Here is a 22,465-nt window from a genome sequence, read left to right as displayed (position 1 = left end):
GTTACTTCATCTCCACTGCGGGGCGATGTCCCGTGTGTGTGTAGGTTTAATGTTACTTCATCTCCACTGGGGGGCGATGTCCCATGTGTAGGTTTAATGTTACTTCATCTCCACTGCGGGGCGATGTCCCGTGTGTGTAGGTTTAATGTTACTTCATCTCCACTGGGGGGCGATGTCCCATGTGTGTGTAGGTTTAATGTTACTTCATCTCCACTGGGGGGCGATGTCCTGTGTGTGTAGGTTTAATGTTACTTCATCTCCACTGCGGGGCGATGTCCCATGTGTGTGTGTAGGTTTAATGTTACTTCATCTCCACTGCGGGGCGATGTCCTGTGTGTGTAGGTTTAATGTTACTTCATCTCCACTGCGGGGCGATGTCCCGTGTGTGTGTAGGTTTAATGTTACTTCATCTCCACTGCGGGGCGATGTCCCGTGTGTGTGTAGGTTTAATGTTACTTCATCTCCACTGGGGGGCGATGTCCCGTGTGTGTGTAGGTTTAATGTTACTTCATCTCCACTGGGGGGCGATGTCCCATGTGTGTGTAGGTTTAATGTTACTTCATCTCCACTGGGGGGCGATGTCCCGTGTGTAGGTTTAATGTTACTTCATCTCCACTGCGGGGCGATGTCCTGTGTGTGTGTAGGTTTAATGTTACTTCATCTCCACTGTGGGGCGATGTCCCGTGTGTGTAGGTTTAATGTTACTTCATCTCCACTGGGGGGCGATGTCCCGTGTGTGTAGGTTTAATGTTACTTCATCTCCACTGGGGGGCGATGTCCCATGTGTGTGTAGGTTTAATGTTACTTCATCTCCACTGCGGGGCGATGTCCTGTGTGTGTGTAGGTTTAATGTTACTTCATCTCCACTGTGGGGCGATGTCCCATGTGTGTGTAGGTTTAATGTTACTTCATCTCCACTGTGGGGCGATGTCCCATGTGTGTGTAGGTTTAATGTTACTTCATCTCCACTGCGGGGCGATGTCCCGTGTGTGTGTAGGTTTAATGTTACTTCATCTCCACTGTGGGGCGATGTCCCGTGTGTGTGTAGGTTTAATGTTACTTCATCTCCACTGGGGGGCGATGTCCCGTGTGTAGGTTTAATGTTACTTCATCTCCACTGGGGGGCGATGTCCCGTGTGTGTGTAGGTTTAATGTTATTTCATCTCCACTGGGGGGCGATGTCCCATGTGTGTGTAGGTTTAATGTTACTTCATCTCCACTGGGGGGCGATGTCCCGTGTGTGTGTAGGTTTAATGTTACTTCATCTCCACTGCGGGGCGATATCCCGTGTGTGTGTAGGTTTAATGTTACTTCATCTCCACTGTGGGGCGATGTCCCATGTGTGTAGGTTTAATGTTACTTCATCTCCACTGCGGGGCGATGTCCTGTGTGTGTAGGTTTAATGTTACTTCATCTCCACTGCGGGGCGATGTCCTGTGTGTGTAGGTTTAATGTTACTTCATCTCCACTGTGGGGCGATGTCCTGTGTGTGTAGGTTTAATGTTACTTCATCTCCACTGTGGGGCGATGTCCTGTGTGTAGGTTTAATGTTACTTCATCTCCACTGTGGGGCGATGTCCATAGTGTGTAGGTTTAATGTTACTTCATCTCCACTGGGGGGCGATGTCCCGTGTGTGTGTAGGTTTAATGTTACTTCATCTCCACTGGGGGGCGATGTCCTGTGTGTGTAGGTTTAATGTTACTTCATCTCCACTGTGGGGCGATGTCCTGTGTGTGTAGGTTTAATGTTACTTCATCTCCACTGTGGGGCGATGTCCTGTGTGTAGGTTTAATGTTACTTCATCTCCACTGCGGGGCGATGTCCCGTGTGTAGGTTTAATGTTACTTCATCTCCACTGGGGGGCGATGTCCCATGTGTGTTTAGGTTTAATGTTACTTCATCTCCACTGGGGGGCGATGTCCCGTGTGTGTAGGTTTAATGTTACTTCATCTCCACTGGGGGGCGATGTCCCATGTGTGTGTAGGTTTAATGTTACTTCATCTCCACTGGGGGGCGATGTCCTGTGTGTAGGTTTAATGTTACTTCATCTCCACTGGGGGGCGATGTCCCATGTGTGTGTAGGTTTAATGTTACTTCATCTCCACTGCGGGGCGATGTCCCGTGTGTGTGTAGGTTTAATGTTACTTCATCTCCACTGCGGGGCGATGTCCCGTGTGTGTGTAGGTTTAATGTTACTTCATCTCCACTGGGGGGCGATGTCCCATGTGTGTAGGTTTAATGTTACTTCATCTCCACTGCGGGGCGATGTCCTGTGTGTGTAGGTTTAATGTTACTTCATCTCCACTGTGGGGCGATGTCCCGTGTGTGTAGGTTTAATGTTACTTCATCTCCACTGCGGGGCGATGTCCTGTGTGTGTGTAGGTTTAATGTTACTTCATCTCCACTGGGGGGCGATGTCCCATGTGTGTAGGTTTAATGTTACTTCATCTCCACTGCGGGGCGATGTCCTGTGTGTGTGTAGGTTTAATGTTACTTCATCTCCACTGGGGGGCGATGTCCCGTGTGTGTAGGTTTAATGTTACTTCATCTCCACTGCGGGGCGATGTCCCGTGTGTGTGTAGGTTTAATGTTACTTCATCTCCACTGCGGGGCGATGTCCCATGTGTGTAGGTTTAATGTTACTTCATCTCCACTGGGGGGCGATGTCCTGTGTGTGTGTAGGTTTAATGTTACTTCATCTCCACTGCGGGGCGATGTCCCGTGTGTGTGTAGGTTTAATGTTACTTCATCTCCACTGCGGGGCGATGTCCCATGTGTGTAGGTTTAATGTTACTTCATCTCCACTGCGGGGCGATGTCTTGTGTGTGTGTAGGTTTAATGTTACTTCATCTCCACTGCGGGGCGATGTCCCATGTGTGTAGGTTTAATGTTACTTCATCTCCACTGGGGGGCGATGTCCTGTGTGTAGGTTTAATGTTACTTCATCTCCACTGCGGGGCGATGTCCTGTGTGTGTAGGTTTAATGTTACTTCATCTCCACTGCGGGGCGATGTCCTGTGTGTGTAGGTTTAATGTTACTTCATCTCCACTGTGGGGCGATGTCCCGTGTGTGTAGGTTTAATGTTACTTCATCTCCACTGTGGGGCGATGTCCCGTGTGTAGGTTTAATGTTACTTCATCTCCACTGGGGGGCGATGTCCCATGTGTGTGTGTAGGTTTAATGTTACTTCATCCCCACTGCGGGGCGATGTCCCGTGTGTAGGTTTAATGTTACTTCATCTCCACTGGGGGGCGATGTCCCGTGTGTGTGTAGGTTTAATGTTACTTCATCTCCACTGGGGGGCGATGTCCTGTGTGTGTAGGTTTAATGTTACTTCATCTCCACTGTGGGGCGATGTCCTGTGTGTGTGTAGGTTTAATGTTACTTCATCTCCACTGCGGGGCGATGTCCCATGTGTGTAGGTTTAATGTTACTTCATCTCCACTGTGGGGCGATGTCCTGTGTGTGTGTAGGTTTAATGTTACTTCATCTCCACTGTGGGGCGATGTCCTGTGTGTGTGTAGGTTTAATGTTACTTCATCTCCACTGGGGGGCGATGTCCCGTGTGTGTAGGTTTAATGTTACTTCATCTCCACTGGGGGGCGATGTCCCGTGTGTGTGTAGGTTTAATGTTACTTCATCTCCACTGGGGGGCGATGTCCCATGTGTGTGTAGGTTTAATGTTACTTCATCTCCACTGCGGGGCGATGTCCCATGTGTGTAGGTTTAATGTTACTTCATCTCCACTGGGGGGCGATGTCCCGTGTGTGTGTAGGTTTAATGTTACTTCATCTCCACTGGGGGGCGATGTCCCATGTGTGTTTAGGTTTAATGTTACTTCATCTCCACTGGGGGGCGATGTCCCATGTGTGTGTAGGTTTAATGTTACTTCATCTCCACTGGGGGGCGATGTCCCATGTGTGTTTAGGTTTAATGTTACTTCATCTCCACTGGGGGGCGATGTCCCATGTGTGTGTAGGTTTAATGTTACTTCATCTCCACTGCGGGGCGATGTCCCGTGTGTGTAGGTTCAGTCCTGCTTTCCAGGATGGATAAGGAGCAGCCTTCATTTGCCAACCTAGTGACACATGACACACATACACACTTTCTCATACATACACACACCATCAATCCTCCTTTGCCCACAGACACACACACAAAGCAGACCTCTCTGTAAAACCCTTGGTGGAATGGCGAGTGTGTTGTTGGCACATATGTAAACGGTTCAGCTTGTGCAAACAGAGGGATACAATGACCCCCCCCCCACACACACACACACACAATTCTCCCAGCAGGCACCAGATGTTATCACCAGTCACTTGATCTGTCCCAGCATGCCCCTGGAAAAGGACACCTGACCTCTGATCCTCACCAACAGAAACGTGTGTGTGCGTGTACATTTGTTTGGTGTTATTGTTTGTCATTAGTTTGTTTTGCAATTTAATACCGTTTAGTATTATTTGTGGTTTATCTTGTAGTGCACACTGCTTTGGCAACATTGGACTAGTCATGCCAATGAAACTAAATTGAATTGAATTAATGTGAGGTAATAAAATGTCTCAGTCTTCTAGTCTCCTGGAGCACTAGACTGAGAGGTGTTCCTTTCCCTGATCTGAGACTGAGCAGAGAGCTTGTCTTTCACTAGAGAAGAGCACACAGGAACAATGTGAAAGGAAGAGTCATTTCTCAGGTCTAACATTAGCTTACCCAGTAGCGAAGCAATAACTGGAGAGCACAGAGTTGTGTGTTTAGCCGTGTGTGTGTTGTTAGCTGCTGTAGCTAAAGTCTCCAGGTCTGATAAGCACTGGCCAAACAAACTCTGCACAGGCACACGGGAGGCACAGCTAACACACACACACACACACACACACACACACACACTGGCTAAGCCAAACTCACACATGTAGCCAAACACACACTGTGCCTGGCCACTTCAAAAGAGAACTCTGAGAAACACTGTAGAGTTGACAAAGCAGAGTGACGTCCTTCATTCACTCTGTGTCAATGTTTTTATGTGGTGTGTGTGGTGTATGTCGTGTGTGTGGTGTATGTGGTGTATGTGGTGTGTGTGGTGTATGTGGGTCAATTTGAAATGTAATCAAATTCCAGAGAAAAGTCCTCATCCTCCTATTTTCCCCTCACTATGTCTCCCTTCTCCTTCTCTTCCTGTGTTCTATTGCTTTCTCTTACTTCTTCTCCCCGTCTATCTTGCTCTCTCTCTCTCTTCCTTCATTATTCCCCCCCCCCCCCCCTCTCTCTCTAGTCATGTGTTAGCCTGTCACATGTCTCCTCAGGGAGAGAAAGACTGTCATTATAAACATACTGGAAGTGCCATTGGCATCTGCTACATCAGCTGAGTGTCATAGGGTGTGTGTGTGTGTGTTTCCTTGTTTACTGGTGAAGAGGATATTATCAGTGGAGGAGAAATGCCTTACATGCATCTACCTCTGTCTAGTCTAGTCTGCAGCCCCTGTCCTCAACGGCCTCACTAAACCCCTAGAGGCAGATTACTCCAGTCTTGTCTAATGACACTGATATCAGGTCAGTGTGTGTTTTTTTCTTCTCATGGATAAGTTAGGATAGGTTAGTATTTGTGTAGAGTAAGCTGATCCTAGATCTGCTATAAATTCGACCCAGAGTGTGTTAAGGGACGGAGCTCCACTCTGCCCTATTTACTCTGAGTAGACTTTCCTACCCATCAGCCTTTGCTCTCATCGCTAATGGCGAGAGAAAGTGTGGCCATGGCGACGGGTTCTCCTCTCCGACTCGCCCGGAGGGACAACACCAGCAGCCATCCATCATCCACACAAGGGCAAAAGACACACACACACACACACACACACACACACACACACACACACACACACACACACACACACACACACACACAGAGAGTAGACCCCGACCCTTCCCCCAATAGCAGAGGGTGGTCGTTGCAGTGAGTAGCCAGGCTGTGAGGCTGTAAGTGTGTGTGTGTGTGTGTGTGTGTGTGACTCCTTGTGGAGTCACCATGGATCCCTGTCCCTGGCAGAGCACAGGGAGAGATAATTAGCCAACCATAACCCTACACACTTCATCAGAGCGACAGAGAGAGAAAGGAGGGGTTGAGCGAAGGGGAGAGGGAGGGGACGAGTGAAGGAGATTAGTCGGGGGAGAGAGAGGCAGTCTGGGTAAAGAGATGACCAGCAGAGACAACAAGAACAACAGTAGTGTACATAGTGGTGTATGGTTCAGTGTGAGTAAGGATGTAGTGTGGGGTATGACTGTGGTTGAGGAGAGATGTCATTGCTGGAGGTAGACTGGAGAGGCTGGCAGGTGCAGTTACCATGATAAGCTCCACAGCTGGCTGGGCCTTGTGATGTGTCTGTGCCTTTGTCTATGTCGTAATGTGTGTCAGTGTTTGTGTCTGTCTGTTTTGGGTGTATTTGGGTATGCTGTTTGTCTTGCTCTGTGATTCTGCCTTTGGTGTTTGTATTTGTGCGTCTACGTGTGTGTGTGTGTGTGTGTCTTTTTGTGTCTCTTGAGTGTGTGTGTTAGTGTGTGTCAGTTGGAGCCTCCATGATGGGAGCAGGTGCATGCTCTACCACTCCAGGCCCGGAGCCCAGTAGCTCTCAGCTCTGGGCTGCCTGCTATCAGCTGGGCTGGGTCTGGCTCCACCACCAGGGGAGCAGTGGGCCATCTACCCCACATTAGCCACAGCATCTCAGACGCCAGCCAAGGCCCTGGGTCTGGCTCCACCACCAGGGGAGCAGTGGGCCATCTACCCCACATTAGCCACAGCATCTCAGATGCCAGCAAAGGCCCTGGGTCTGGCTCAACCACCAGGGGAGCAGTGGGCCATCTACCCCACATTAGCCACAGCATCTCAGATGCCAGCCAAGGCCCTGGGTCTGGCTCCACCACCAGGGGAGCAGTGGGCCATCTACCCCACATTAGCCACTGCATCTCAGACGCCAGCCAAGGCCCTGGGTCTGGCTGCACCACCAGGGGAGCAGTGGGCCATCTACCCCACATTAGCCACAGCATCTCAGACGCCAGCCAAGGCCCTGGGTCTGGCTCCACCACCAGGGGAGCAGTGGGCCATCTACCCCACATTAGCCACAGCATCTCAGACGCCAGCCAAGGCCCTGGGTCTGGCTCCACCACCAGGGGAGCAGTGGGCCATCTACCCCACATTAGCCACAGCATCTCAGACGCCAGCCAAGGCCCTGGGTCTGGCTCCACCACCAGGGGAGCAGTGGGCCATCTACCCCACATTAGCCACAGCATCTCAGACGCCAGCCAAGGCCCTGGGTCTGGCTCCACCACCAGGGGAGCAGTGGGCCATCTACCCCACATTAGCCACAGCATCTCAGACGCCAGCCAAGGCCCTGGGTCTGGCTCCACCACCAGGGGAGCAGTGGGCCATCTACCCCACATTAGCCACAGCATCTCAGACGCCAGCCAAGGCCCTGGGTCTGGCTCCACCACCAGGGGAGCAGTGGGCCATCTACCCCACATTAGCCACAGCATCTCAGACGCCAGCCAAGGCCCTGGGTCTGGCTCCACCACCAGGGGAGCAGTGGGCCATCTACCCCACATTAGCCACAGCATCTCAGACGCCAGCCAAGGCCCTGGGTCTGGCTCCAGAGACAAAGACACAGTGTGTGAGTGAAGGGTATGTGTGTAATTGGGTTTCTCTCTGTGTGTGCGTGAGTGAGTGAGTGAGTGTATGTGTGTGTGTGTGTGTGGTTACCAAGCTGATGTGTCATACGCCCACACTGCTGTTTCAGAGAATACTGACACATATACACTGTGTCAGAATACTTTATGTATGTGTCAGAATACTTTGTGTCAGAATACTTTATGTATGTGTCAGAATACTTTGTGTCAGAACACTTTATGTATGTGTCAGAATACTTTGTGTATGTGTCAGAATACTTTATGTGTGTCAGAATACTTTATGTATGTGTCAGAATACTTTGTGTATGTGTCAGAATACTTTCTGTGTGTCAGAATACTTTATGTATGTGTCAGAATACTTTGTGTCAGAACACTTTATGTATGTGTCAGAATACTTTGTGTCAGAATACTGTATGTATGTGTCAGAATACTTTGTGTATGTGTCAGAATACTTTGTGTCAGAACACTTTATGTATGTGTCAGAATACTTTGTGTCAGAATACTGTATGTATGTGTCAGAATACTTTATGTATGTGTCAGAATACTTTGTGTCAGAACACTTTATGTATGTGTCAGAATACTTTGTGTCAGAATACTGTATGTATGTGTCAGAATACTTTGTGTATGTGTCAGAATACTTTCTGTGTGTCAGAATACTTTATGTATGTGTCAGAATACTTTGTGTCAGAATACTTTATGTATGTGTCAGAATACTTTGTGTCAGAATACTGTATGTATGTGTCAGAATACTTTGTGTATGTGTCAGAATACTTTCTGTGTGTCAGAATACTTTATGAATGTGTCAGAATACTTTGTGTATGTGTCAGAATAGTTTGTGTCAGAATACTTTGTGTATGTGTCAGAATACTTTGTGTATGTGTCAGAATACGTTGTGTATGTCAGAATACTTTGTGTCAGAATACTTTGTGTATGTGTCAGAATACTTTGTGTGTGTCAGAATACTTTGTGTCAGAATACTTTGTGTATGTGTCAGAATACTTTGTGTATGTCAGAATACTTTGTGTCAGAATATCTTGTGTATGTGTCAGAATACTTTGTGTATGTGTCAGAATACTTTGTGTATGTCAGAATACTTTGTGTCAGAATACTTTGTGTATGTGTCAGAATACTTTGTGTCAGAATACTTTATGTATGTGTCAGAATACTTTGTGTCAGAATACTTTGTCAGAATACTTTATGTATGTGTCAGAATACTTTGTGTCAGAATACTTTATGTATGTGTCAGAATACTTTTTGTCAGAATACTTTATGTATGTGTCAGAATACTTTGTGTCAGAATACTTTGTCAGAATACTTTATGTATGTGTCAGAATACTTTGTGTCAGAATACTTTGTGTCAGAATACTTTATGTATGTGTCAGAATACTTTGTGTATGCGTCACAATACTTTGTGTTTGTATCAGAATACTTTGTGTCAGAATACTTAATGTATGTGTCAGAATACTTTGTGTATGCGTCACAATACTTTGTGTATGTGTCAGAAAACTTTGTGTATGTGTCACAATACTTTGTGTATGTGTCAGAATACTTTGTGTATGTGTCAGAATACTTTGTGTATGCGCCACAATACTTTGTGTATGTGTCAGAATACTTTGTGTATGTGTCAGAATACTTTGTGTATGCGTCACAATACTTTGTGTATGCGTCACAATACTTTGTGTATGTGTCATTCTACAACCTAAGGAGAACCTCTGTTTAATTAACAGGGTCTGAGAGAGGATGGGGGAAAGAGGGGAGGAAAGGAGGAGGGGAACATGGAGGAGAGGAACAGACAGAGAGCTCGTAGATATACCCTGGAGATAGTTTCACACTGGGCGGTATGTGTGTGTGTTTGGGAGAGAGAGAGATCCTTTCTAAGCAGAACCTCGTCCCTGTCATTGCTGTGCTTTCATGCCGAGCCAGGCAAGTACACATGGAGAGAAGAGAAGGAGGAGGGAGGGAGAAATACAGAGCGAGAGTGGAGGACAGGAAGTAGGGGTGGTGAATAATAAAACACACACAGAACACTGGGCTGATGGTCCAGACTGGTAGACCAGACTCCCACTGGGCTGATAGACCAGACTGGTAGACCAGACTCCCACTGGGCTGATAGTCCAGACTGGTAAACCAGACTCCCACTGGGCTGATAGACCAGACTAGTAGACCAGACTCCCACTGGGCTGATAGACCAGACTGGTAGACCAGACCAACCACTGGGCTGATAGACCAGACTGGTAGACCAGACCAACCACTGGGCTGATAGACCAGACTGGTAGACCAGACCAACCACTGGGCTGATAGACCAGACTGGTAGACCAGACCAACCACTGGGCTGATAGACCAGACTGGTAGACCAGACCAACCACTGGGCTGATAGACCAGACTGGTAGACCAGACCCTCACTGGGCTGATAGACCAGACTGGTAGACCAGACCAACCACTGGGCTGATAGACCAGACTGGTAGACCAGACTCCCACTGGGCTGATAGACCAGACTGGTAGACCAGACCAACCACTGGGCTGATAGACCAGACTGGTAGACCAGACTCCCACTGGGCTGATAGACCAGACTGGTAGACCAGACCAACCACTGGGCTGATAGACCAGACTGGTAGACCAGACTCCCACTGGCTGATAGACCAGACTGGTAGACCAGACCAACCACTGGGCTGATAGACCAGACTGGTAGACCAGACCAACCACTGGGCTGATAGACCAGACTGGTAGATCAGACCCCCACTGAAAGACTGCTCTCCTCTAATGCAGGAGCACCACTTTCACAAAGAGCGGTGTGGTGTATATGTGAGCGTCTGAGTGTGTGTGTGTGTGTGTGTGTGTGTGTGTGCGCGTGTGTGTGCAGGGTCAGAGGGAGCTGTACTCTCATGCTGTCTGATGTAACTCTATAATGGAGGTGAATGGAGGCCTGCAGGGTAATGATAGAGTACAGGTATACTGACAGACACTAGAATACTCTACTGTCTAACTACTGTACCCTCTCTCTCTCTCTCTCTCGCTCTCTCTCTCTCTCAATTCAGTTTCAATTTAAGGGGCTTAATTGGCATGACAAACATATGTTTACATTGCCAAAGCAAGTGAAATAGATAATAAACAAAAGGGAAATAAACTATATAAAATTAACAGTAAACATTACACTCACAAAAAAAACATGGGTTGTATTTATAATGGTGTTTGTTCTTCACTGGTTGACCTTTTCTTGTGACAACATGTCAGTGCTGTTTTGATGGCACACTGTGGTATTAGAGCCAAAAGATATGATAGTTTATCAAAATTGGATTTGTTTTGGAAGTCTTTGTGGGTCTGTGTAATCTGAGAGAAATATGTGTCTCTAATATGGTCATACATTTGGCAGGAGGTTAGGAAGTGCTGCTCAGTTTCCACCTCATTTTCGCCTACGGCGGCCTTTCTCAATAGCAAGGCTATACTCACTGAGTCTGTACATAGTCAAAGCTTTCCTTAATTTTGGATCAGTCACAGTGGTCAGGTTTTCTGCCACTGTGTACTCTCTTTTTAGGGCCAAATAGCATTGATGTTTTTGTTAATTCAGTAATGATATTTTTGTTGTTTCATGATTTTGTTGGGTCTCTCTCTATCTCTAATAGTCTTGCTCAGCAGCCTTATAGATGGCATCTCATATTCTTGATGATGTGGATGTGGCCGTGTAATAGAGAGAGTGTGAGCAGACACACACACACACACACACACAGACCTGGGGCTAGATCTCATCTCAGAAGTCAAACTGACCTGGAACTACCAGAGCATGTTTATCCTGGTGTATCTGAAAGTGTGTGTGTGTGTTAGAGGTCGACCGATTATGATTTTCCATGCCGATACCAATACCAATTATTGGAGGACCAAAAATAGCCGATACCGATTAATCTGACGATTTTTAATGACAATTACAACAATACTGAAATAACATTTATATTTTAACTTAATATAATACATAAATAAAAATATATTTGGCCTCAAATAAGTAATGAAACATGTTCAACTTGGTTTAAATACATGGTATTGGAGAAGAAAGTAAAAGTGCAATATGTGCCATGTTAAAACGCATCGACTATTTCTCTCTATTCCATATGTATTTCATATACCTTTGACTATTTCTCTCTATTCCATATGTATTTCATATACTTTTGACTATTTCTCTCTATTCCATATGTATTTCATATACCTTTGACTATTTCTCTCTATTCCATATGTATTTCATATACCTTTGACTATTTCTCTCTATTCCATATGTATTTCATATACCTTTGACTATTTCTCTCTATTCCATATGTATTTCATATACCTTTGACTATTTCTCTCTATTCCATATGTATTTCATATACCTTTGACTATTTCTCTCTATTCCATATGTATTTCATATACCTTTGACTATTTCTCTCTATTCCATATGTATTTCATATACCTTTGACTATTTCTCTCTATTCCATATGTATTTCATATACCTTTGACTATTTTATGTTCTAATAGACACTTTAGTATTGCCAGTCTAATCTCAGGAGTTGATAGGCTTGAAGTCATAAACAGCGCTGTGCTTCAAGCATTGCTAAGAGCTGCTGGCAAACGCAGTAAAGTTTGAATGAATGCTTACGAGCCTGCTGCTGCCTACCACCGCTCAGTCAGACTGCTCTATCAAATATAAAATCATAGACTTAAGTATAATGTAATAAACACAGAAATACGAGCCTTTGGTCATTAACATGGTCAAACCTGGAAACTATCATTTTGAAAACAAAACATTTATTCTTTCAGTGAAATACGGAACAATTCTGTATTTTATCTAACGGTTGGCATCCGTAAGTCTAAATATTGATGTTACATTGCACAACCTTCAATGTTATGTCATAATTATGTACAATTCTGGCAAATTAGTTCGCAACGATCCAGGCGGCCCAAACTGTTTCATATACCCCGACTCTGGGTGCAATGAACACAAGAGAAGTGATACAATTTCCCTAGTTAATATTGCCTGCTAACATGAATTTCTTTTTACTAAAAAATATACTTCTGTGTATTGATTTTAAGAAAGGCATTGATGTTTATGGTTAGGTACATTCGTGCAACGATTGTGCTTTTGTTAAATCATCCCCCGTTTGATGAAGTAGGCTGTGATTCAATGATAAATTAACAGGCACCGCATTGATTATATGCAACGCAAGACAAGCTAGTTAACCTGGTAATATCATCAACCATGTGTAGTTAACTAGTGATTATGTGAAGATTGATTGTTTTTTTAAAAGATAAGTTTAATGCTAGCTAGCAACTTACCTTGGCTCCTTGCTGTACTCGCGTAACAGGTAGTCAGCCTGCCACGCAGTCTCCTCGTGGAATGCAATGTTATCGGCCATAATCAGTGTCCAAAAATGCTGATTACCGACTGTTATGAAAACTCGGCCATGCCGATTAATCGGTCATCCTCTAGTGTGTATGTGTGTTTGTGTTCATGTGTGGGGTTTTAAACATGTTTACATGTGTGTGTCCATTTCAGTCATACAGGTTCAACCCTGGAGTTTCCCAGGGGTGTTAGTGTTCTCTTTAACCCCAGTAAGGTGCCCTGTCCTGGGGCAAATTCCTCCAGCTGCCATTCCTCTGCCTGGAGCTCTGGGTCTTTGTAGAGGACCAGGATCCTTGTTCAAAGAGGCCATAGCAGCAGAGATCATGGCTGATGAGAGGCCCTTGTTAGTGGGGTTAACTGAACTACAGTAGCTGCTAGCATGTAGCTCTTAATGCTAGTCTGTTTCACCAGTAGTACTCCTCTGTGCTAATGTACTAAACTAATAATCGGATATTGGTTTGGGAAAGAGAGGAGAGATGTTATACTCATGGAGGCTGGGCTAGATTAGCCAGGACTATACTGGACTGAGTTGGGTTAATGTTAGGCTGATCTGATCCTTGATGTGTGCTTAGCAGCCTAGCAGCTGGATCTGATAGACAAACAGACAGACAGACGGCTGCTTGTCTGTCAGAAAGTATCTTCATTGGTTGTTTTAACTAGCTGATAGTCAAATCCCTTCCTGGTTAAAGATGAACGGCCCTCTAGAGCTGCCTGACTGTTATCTCTGCACTGGCCAGGGCACACAGGAGCCAAGAGGATTTACTCTGTCTGTGCGTGTGTAATCTGCATTCCATGCAGCAAGAGGGCAGAACAGGGTGTGTGTGTTGTTGATTTTTCAATTGTTTGTTAGTGATCGGCTTTTCTCACAGCAGGACGATACAACAGTCTGTTTACTGTTGTATCGTCGGCAGGTAGCCTAGTGGTTAGAGCGTTGGACTAGTAACCGAAAGGTTGTTAGATCAAATCCCCAAGCTGACAAGGTAAAAATCTGTCGGCTAACCCACTGTTCCTAGGCCGTCATTGAAAAAAAGAATGTGTTCTTAACTTACTTGCCTAGTTAGAAAATGTCAGTTAGTCATATTGTGTGTGTGGTGTTCATTGGATTTCCTTCTGAAAGCTTTGTTGTGTTTTTCCCCAGGGCAGGGAAGCCTAGAAAGGGTTATTAAGTGCCCTGGGTGACGTTTAACTGAGCCCTTCAATCCCTTTTACTGTGGTGAAGTTACTGAGAACAGAGAGATTTAACCCCTACTGAACTGCTGACCCAGTGTCATATTGTTGACAAGTGTTTTGACCATAGAAATAGACTTAATAGAACAGGCGTCCCCATTCAAGTCAGTGATAGCATAGTGGGTGGCCATTGTGAGTGAGCCCATATGAGCCATGCAGGAAGTAAAACCAGGAAGTGTACCCATCAATCTAGGCTGTGATTTGTTGTATCTTCTCAACTGACATTACAAAAAAGACATTCCATTGCATGAGCCACATTACTTAACATAATTTGAATTAACATTCTACATTACAATGGAAATGATTGCCTCACAATACCAGGCAGCATATGAGTTTACCACTAAAATTCCAGGGTTAGAGGTTCCAAGCCCGTTCTATTAGTTATATTTCTATAGTATTGACACCACTAACAAATAGCCCAATGATGATTCAATAAGGATGTATTGAATTGTTCTTCCTCCTAAATGGCTCCATATGTGTTCTCTCCATGTCAAACTTCTGTTCTGTCAAGCTGAAGTCAGCCATAACCCAGTGGTCTGCCTCTGGTCTGCCTCTGGTCACACTGCTCACTATAGAACTGCTGCTGAAGAGCTGGGGACTCCCTCTCAATTCAATTCAATTCAAGGGCTTTATTGGCATGGGAAACATGTGTTAACATTGCCAAAGCAAGTGAGGCAGATAATATATAAAGTGAATATATAAAGTGAAATAAACAATACAAATTAACAGTAAACATTACACATACAGAAGTTTCAAAATAAAGACATTACAAATGTCATATTATATATATATATATATATATATATACAGTGTTTTAACAATGTACAAATGGTTAAAGGACACAAGATAAAATAAATAAGCATAAATATGGGTTGTATGGTGTGTGTTCTTCGCTGGTTGCCCTTTTCTCGTGGCAACAGGTCACAAATCTTGCTGCTGTGATGGCACACTGTGGAATTTCACCCAGTAGATATGGGAGTCTCCATGTCTCTATGATGCACCTCCATCTGCTGGCCAAAGACAGTATAACAGCCAGGAAGAACATCCTTCTCTCCCAGCCTTCTGAGAACCACTAGCTAGACCTGTTGCAATGTGTGGCGTGTGGTGATGACACATGTCTGCTGTTTAAGGAGAAGTAGGGCTCACTACCATGGAAAACACTGTCCTCATGACTCATGTCTGGTGTTTAAGGAGAAGTAGAACTCACTACCATGGAAAACACTGTCCTCATGACTCATGTCTGGTGTTTAAGGAGAAGTAGAACTCACTACCATGGAAAACACTGTCCTCATGACTCATGTCTGGTGTTTAAGGAGAAGTAGAACTCACTACCATGGAAAACACTGTCCTCATGACTCATGTCTGGTGTTTAAGGAGAAGTAGAACTCACTACCATGGAAAACACTGTCCTCATGACTCATGTCTGCTGTTCAAGGAGAAGTAGAACTCACTACCATGGAAAACACTGTCCTCATGACTCATGTCTGGTGTTTAAGGAGAAGTAGAACTCACTACCATGGAAAACACTGTCCTCATGACTCATGTCTGGTGTTTAAGGAGAAGTAGAACTCACTACCATGGAAAACACTGTCCTCATGACTCATGTCTGGTGTTTAAGGAGAAGTAGAACTCACTACCATGGAAAACACTGTCCTCATGACTCATGATGTGTCCTTGTGACCAATAGTGTTTACTGTGGATGATCTAGATGATTTATGTCAGTGAAGAGTAGGTCTACATTGTCTTGAGTATTTCACCGAACTCAGCAGTAGGCCTTAGTTTCTACCGTTGGCATTGAACTGTTCAGACAGGTACATTTAGAATGTGTAGTATTGGGGTGGTTGGTTGTGTGTCTCCTGGTTATCTTATCATTATGACAGCTGTGTTGTGTCCTGTAATCCGCTTCATAAGGATTGTCTGGGTTAATCCTATTTGTGTGTGTGTGTGTGTGTGTGGCCCTACTGCTGTGCCTCTCTCAGCAGGGTGCTGTGCTGAAGGCTGATGGGAAAATGACCCTCACCCAATCCCCCCTGATTCTTTCTCTCTCTCTTCCTCTTCTTCTTCCTCTTTCCTTTCCTCTCTGTGCTACACTCTCTTCATTTCAGGCACAGGAACACTGACATCCATTGATCCACACCCTCACAAACTGGGGGCAATCTATCTGTCACACACACACACGGGCACAGTCTCCTACCTTCACAGTCCTCACACCAACACGACTGCATTGATTTTCCACCCAGCCTGTTCAGACTTTACCGCCTCTCCAGAAACCTCCCCTCTTCCTCCACTACGGTCTCACTGCGTGTCAGAAACTCTCTCACTACTTTAGTCTGTTACCTACATGGGGTAACTAGACGTTTCCTCTGTGATCACTGATACATGGTGAGGTTGTGTCTTCATCCTCCTCTACATAAAGGCTGAGATCACACAGTTTCATGGAATCATACTTCAGTCTTCCACATCCTGACCGTGGATGTCATCTTATATTTAGACCAGGCAAACCATGTCAGATCAGTGGCTGTGATATTAAGGTACCAATTACAGTTGGGTAATATGATCCTAGATCTGTGGTTAGGGGAAACGTCTACTTCAAGCAGGCAGGGATAGATGCGGTAAAGTGGTCAATCGAATTCTACCAAAACAATGGAATTGCCGTGGAAAGGGCCTTGGGGGAAAGTCCTGAATCTCCTCATTGCCCCCCAGAAAAATTATCCTACATTTAGGCTGTTGTTAATGTGTGTATTTCACACTATGTTGAGGTAAAAATCGAAGTACAATTATTGTATAGATGTCAACTTCAATACCTGTTCATGTCATCTCCAATCAACTGCATTACAGTTAAAAAATGACTTTGACTACCACCACGGATTTCTCTATGCTACCAGCTTATATGAGTTGTAGAAGGGGAGTTGACCCCTTCTACATCTATGCTGATGGCCTATAGAATGGTGTAATACTACCACCTGCCACCAGAGAGCGATAACACAGAGACACAGGGCTACATTAGTGCTGTTCTCTCATCATCACAGAACACAGTGTGTGGTTGGGGAGTGTGGTTGTTCACACATAGCTTCTAGTGAAAAACCACATAACAGGCACAAGAGCTTGTCACTTCTCTAAAATCATTTAGAGGTTATGGGTGAGGCTAGAGAGAGGGGGGAGGGTGCTCTGTGTTTTCTCAGAAGAGACAGATCGTGAGTTTTAGTGGCCCTTTGCACAATACTGGCCACCATGTTGCTTTTCTCATGACTAATCTCGCTTTCTGTCTTTCTCCCTCTCTTTTTCTCTTTGTCTTTCTAGTTCTATCTTTCTCTCTCTTGTTCTCTATTTCTCTCTCTTGTTCTCTCTGCCTCTTTTTTTCTCTCTCTCTCCCCTCCCTTCTCATTTGGAGAAAGGTAGCGAGCGTCCGAAGGAGGAAATGACTAAAGAATCGACTCATTCACACCCCAGCAATGACAGCCAGAGGAGGGAGGGATGGAGAGATGGAAACCAACAGCTTTAACCCTTAACTGCCCAGCCCAGTCTAACCACAATTACACTCAGTCTTTTGGGTTGTTATGATAGATAGATAGATAGATAGATAGATAGATAGATAGATAGATAGATAGATAGATAGATAGATAGATAGATAGATAGATAGATAGATAGATAGATAGAGATAGATAGATAGATAGATAGATAGATAGATAGATAGATAAAATAGTAAAAAATAAAGTTAGAGATGTCCACCAATACAACGCCAGAGACTGATGAGTCTCTCTGGTAAGAACACCTTGATATATACCGGATCTATCTATCTACCTACCTACCTACCTACCTACCTACCTACCTACCTACCTACCTACCTACCTACCTACCTACCTACCTACCTACCTACCTACCTACCTACCTACCTACCTACCTACCTACCTACCTACCTACCTACCTATCTATCTATCTATCTATCTATCTATCTATCTACCTATCTACCTACCTATCTATCTATCTATCTATCTATCTATCTATCTATCTATGATAACAACCCAAACCAAGTTGAGATAATATGACCCTTTTTCTCTGCAGATAGCCAGTCTAACTGATGAAAAGGCTCCCCCTCCAGATGAGTACGAGGAGGGAGTTTAAATACAACTATCACCAGCTTGTTCTGTCTGCTCTGTAGCTTATTCTTTAGATGCCAGGTGTCACTATCAGATATTTAGAGGTCCGAGCTAGGAATGGGTATATTTAGCTTTATCTTTGTGTAAACCTTTAGGGCCGTAGTCTGATCCAAGGTAGCGGACTGAAGTTTTTGGTGTAACCACTGAGTTGTCCACTTTGACACTAAAACCAAGGGGTCCCTGCAAGCTTTACTCTGGAACCAAATACGATGGGTTCTGTTTTTCCAAGATGCAGAGAAGGTTCGTTATCTGAAAGCCATTTAGTGATATTGGATAACTCTGCACTAAGGATCTCTTCTACTGAGGCTTTGTTCTTATGGGACACCAGTAGAGTCATCCACATACAACAACTAATTACGAGAGCAAGATGATTTCATATCATCAATGTACAGCAGGAAGAGAAGAGGGCCGATGATGCTCCCCTGTGGGACCCCACAGCTAATCCCCTTCACACCAGAATGTTTTCTATAAACATCCACGATTTGGTCTCTACCTGTTTAAATTGGATTTAACCCAGTCAATGGCCCTGCTGTTAAAAGTCAGTTGAAAACAATAGGCGTGTCAGTGGATTGGGACTTTCTAAAACCAGACTGTAGTTCATCTAAAATATTATTCTTGCTAGTATATTTCAGCACTTTTGACAGCACACTCAAAATAGATACAGGTCTATAGTTGCCCTTGTCTGCTGTTATTTACTCTTAGTAATATTGCAAAATAGCAGTATTGTGTGCATACATGTGTGTGTGTGTGTGTGTGTGTGTGGTATAAACCCCTCAACTGGCTCTGTGTGAGGTAACTGTAGTGTGTATCTGCTCTCGGTTGGTGATAAAGAGGGCAGATCAAAGCTGTTTTCTCTCCCACTGGAAGCCAAGCTTTTGTATCTGAACATGAGCCTGGCTGTGTTTGCTTAGTGTGTGTTTGCTTAGTGTGTGTTTGTCTAGTGTGTGTGTGTGTGTGTGTGTGTGTGTGTGTGTGTGTGTGTGTGTTAGCAGTTTAGATGTGGGGGCAATGTTTCAGTAACAGGCCAGAACAAGCTTCCACCTTAGCCTATGGCATTATCTCTTTCTGTCTCTCCCTCTCTCCCTCTCTCTCTCTCTCTCTCTCTCTCTCTCTCTCTCTCTCTCTCTCTCTCTCTCTCTCTCTCTCTCTCTCTCTCTCTCTCTCTCTCTCTCTCTCTTGCTCTCTCTCTCTCGCACTCTCTTTCTCTCTCTCACACTCGCTCTCTCGCACTCACATTCTCTCTCTCTCGCACTCACTTTCTCTCCCTCTGTCTCTTTGTCTCCCTCTGTCTCTCTTTCTCTCTCTATCTTTCTCTCTTCTTTTTCTAACAGCCAAGAAGAGGAGGAGGAAGGGAGGAGGAGGGGAGGGTGTCAGCACCTCACATATTTAACCACCCCTCCTCCTCCCTCTCTCCCCGACAGGGGGGTCAGATGTGACGACTGGGGCTGTGTGTAGAAAAAGAGGCAGCTGACACACACAGTCTCCCCTCCCCTCCTCTCCCCCCCTCCCCCTCCCTCCCTCGCTCCCCTTGGCAGGGCATCCATGCCTCTGTTATCTCCCAATGGCTCAGGAATTATAGGTTGAGAGGAGGAGGGGGAAGGTCATGTGACATCGCAGCAGCTGCTAGGCTAAGAATTTCTGTTTTCACTCAGCGAGAGAAAGAGGAGGGTAGAGCGAGAGAGAGAGGAGATAGGCAGAGTTGTGTAGTGTGTTGCTTCGTAAGATAAGCTCCAAACGGTCTTTGTGAGCGACCGAGTGAGTGTGCGCGAGAGACAGAAAGAAAAGGAGAGAGAGAGAAGCGACGGAGAGGAGGAAGAGAAGATGGTGTGTGTCTTGACTGTGTCTCTGTCTGTGTGCTGGGTTTGGCTGAAGATGCAGCGATGGGAGAACCAGGGAGCTCCAGTCCTTTGTGCAGTAAGGAGCCTCAGCACCCGCCACCGCTTTCACTCTGCTACTCTGAGGGGGGGTCGAGAACCGCCGCTAGCCCTGTGTGTGTGTGTGTGTGAGGGAGGGGTGTGTGTGAAGGAGGGGTGTGTGTGTGTGGGAGGGAGGGAGGGGTGTGTGTGTGCTATCAGCATGGCTGTGTTTCTTGAATATCTATGGTGTTTCTCTAGCGGTCGATTACCATCTTATTAGCTCCTGTGAAAAGTTCCTGCTTTACCAGGAATACTCTCTCTTTCTTTAAAGCCCTGAGGCTGTGTGTGTGTATCCGTGTGTGTGAAGGTGTGTGTTTGTGAGGAGAGGTGGGTGGAGCAGGGCTTTGCAGTCGTGACGAGGTCACAGCAGTGAACTGAGCGGTTGCTGTGCCTGGCTGTCGATGTGAGTGTGTGTGCTTGTGTGTGTGCGCCTGGCTGTTGCTGTGTGTGAGTGTGTGTGTGGAAAAGGAGCTGATGGTTAATTTCATTATGAATTGTGTTGCTGGGGGTTCACATGGAGTGCAGGGGGTGAATGGGAGGTTATGAGCAGGGCGGACCCAGAGGTGTTGCCACTCATTTTCTCTCCCGTTACACTCTGTGTCCCTGTGACCCACCAGTTCACTACTCCCCTGCCATCTTCTGTTCCACTGACACACACACACTCCCTCGCACACTTAAACAACGACAGCCAGACACACACACACACACACACACACGCACGCACGAACACACACACACACACACACACACACACGCACACTTAAACAACGACAGCCAGACACACACACACACACACACAGCAGACCTCTCTCAGGGAGACATGGGTTTTTTAATAGACCTGCTCAGGCTCTGGTGTGGACCAATATATAACTCCACAGATCTATTAGTGCTATTGACACTGTGTGCTACTGTGTGTGCTACTATGTGTACTACTGTGTGTGTGTGTGTGGGTTTGTTTGTAGGTGGTGTGTGAGGGTAGGTATGGTGTGTGTTTTGGCTACATTTGAGTGTGGATCTGTGATATTGATAAGACTGAGTGTGTGTAATGTGTATGTGTGTGTAATCAGATGTGGTGTGTGGTAGTAATGTTGTACTGTGTGCATGTGTGTGTGTAATCTCACTGCATCGCTACAGACTGCTCTTTACTGTGACCCTACCATGACCTCTGACTCTGGGGACTTGTAGTTAATGGGACAGTTGAGTGGTGATGTGTGTTTGTTTGTGTAAAGTATGTGTGTGTTTATTCCATGTGTTTGCTCATGTAAGATGTGTGCATGCTTGTGTGTGTGTGTGTTCAGGGCGACGGCATGCCGCTCTCTGGCATTCAGGGATTCCACCGGCCCAGGAGCTGTCATCACAGTGTCCCCTTCCACCCCTTCACTGAGAGAGAGAGAAACCCTCGACCCCCTACATCCCCCACAGTGTGCTCGTAAATCTGACACAGAGAAAAGACAAGAAACTCCACTCACAGTCAAACAGGTCACTCAGTGGAGGGAGAGAGGGGGAGAGGGAGAGAGGGAGAGAGGGAGAGAGAGAGAGGGGGGGAGGGAGAGGGGGAGGGAGGAAGAGGGAGGGAGAGAGGGAGGGAGGGAGAGAGAGAGAGGGGGAGGGAGAGGGAGAGGGGGAGGGAGAGGGAGAGGGGGAGGGAGGAAGAGGGAGGGAGAGGGGGAGAGAGAGAGGGAGGGAGGGAGAGAGAGGGGAGGGAGGGAGAGAGAGAGAGGGGGGGGTGGGAGAGGGAGGGAGGGAGAGAGAGGGGAGGGAGGGAGAGAGAGAGAGTTATGGAAAGAGAGAGGGGTGAGTGGGTATCACATGGACACCATATTAACATGATGTGTAATGGTAATAGGAGTAGCTGTGTACTGTACATAGTGTGTCAACTATCCAGTTTACTGATGGTGCTATATCACTATAAACAATATGAAGGCAATGTAAACTCAGAGTAGATCACATGCTTTTCAGACTGTATACTGGATGTAGGACTGTAGAAGGCTCTATGATATTTATCTGTGATTCAACAACACACAGACGCACAAACGCACGCGAGCACACACACTCCCACTACTGTAGATGGGTCCGTATGAGTGAGTGTGTGTGTGAATCAGACTTGATGATAATAGTGGATTGAAGTGGAAATAG

The 22,465-nt window shown here is 45.8% G+C and overlaps 1 protein-coding gene across 4 annotated transcripts in view; it reads left to right on the top strand.

The window, feature by feature from the left end:
- LOC110506108 (genetic suppressor element 1) overlaps positions 1 to 22,465 on the top strand; it is a 418,800-nt gene that overhangs the window by 320,591 nt on the left and 75,744 nt on the right. The window contains exon 1 of one of the 4 annotated variants that reach the window (XM_090222431.1): positions 19,990 to 20,327. The exons of the other annotated variants lie outside the window; for them this stretch is intronic. Within the exon in view, the coding sequence (XP_090078557.1) occupies positions 20,294 to 20,327 (34 nt within the window). The 5' untranslated portion in view covers positions 19,990 to 20,293. Of the gene's footprint in view, positions 1 to 19,989; positions 20,328 to 22,465 lie in introns of those variants that run through there. 4 annotated transcript variants of the gene reach the window in all.

Source organism: Oncorhynchus mykiss, chromosome 26, assembly GCF_057628025.1.
Source record: "Oncorhynchus mykiss isolate SJ-2025 chromosome 26, ASM5762802v1, whole genome shotgun sequence".
Taxonomy (NCBI): Eukaryota; Metazoa; Chordata; class Actinopteri; order Salmoniformes; family Salmonidae; genus Oncorhynchus; species Oncorhynchus mykiss.
The sequence above is the reverse complement of the archived record's forward strand: the minus strand, read 5'-3'. Positions and strand labels throughout refer to the sequence as shown.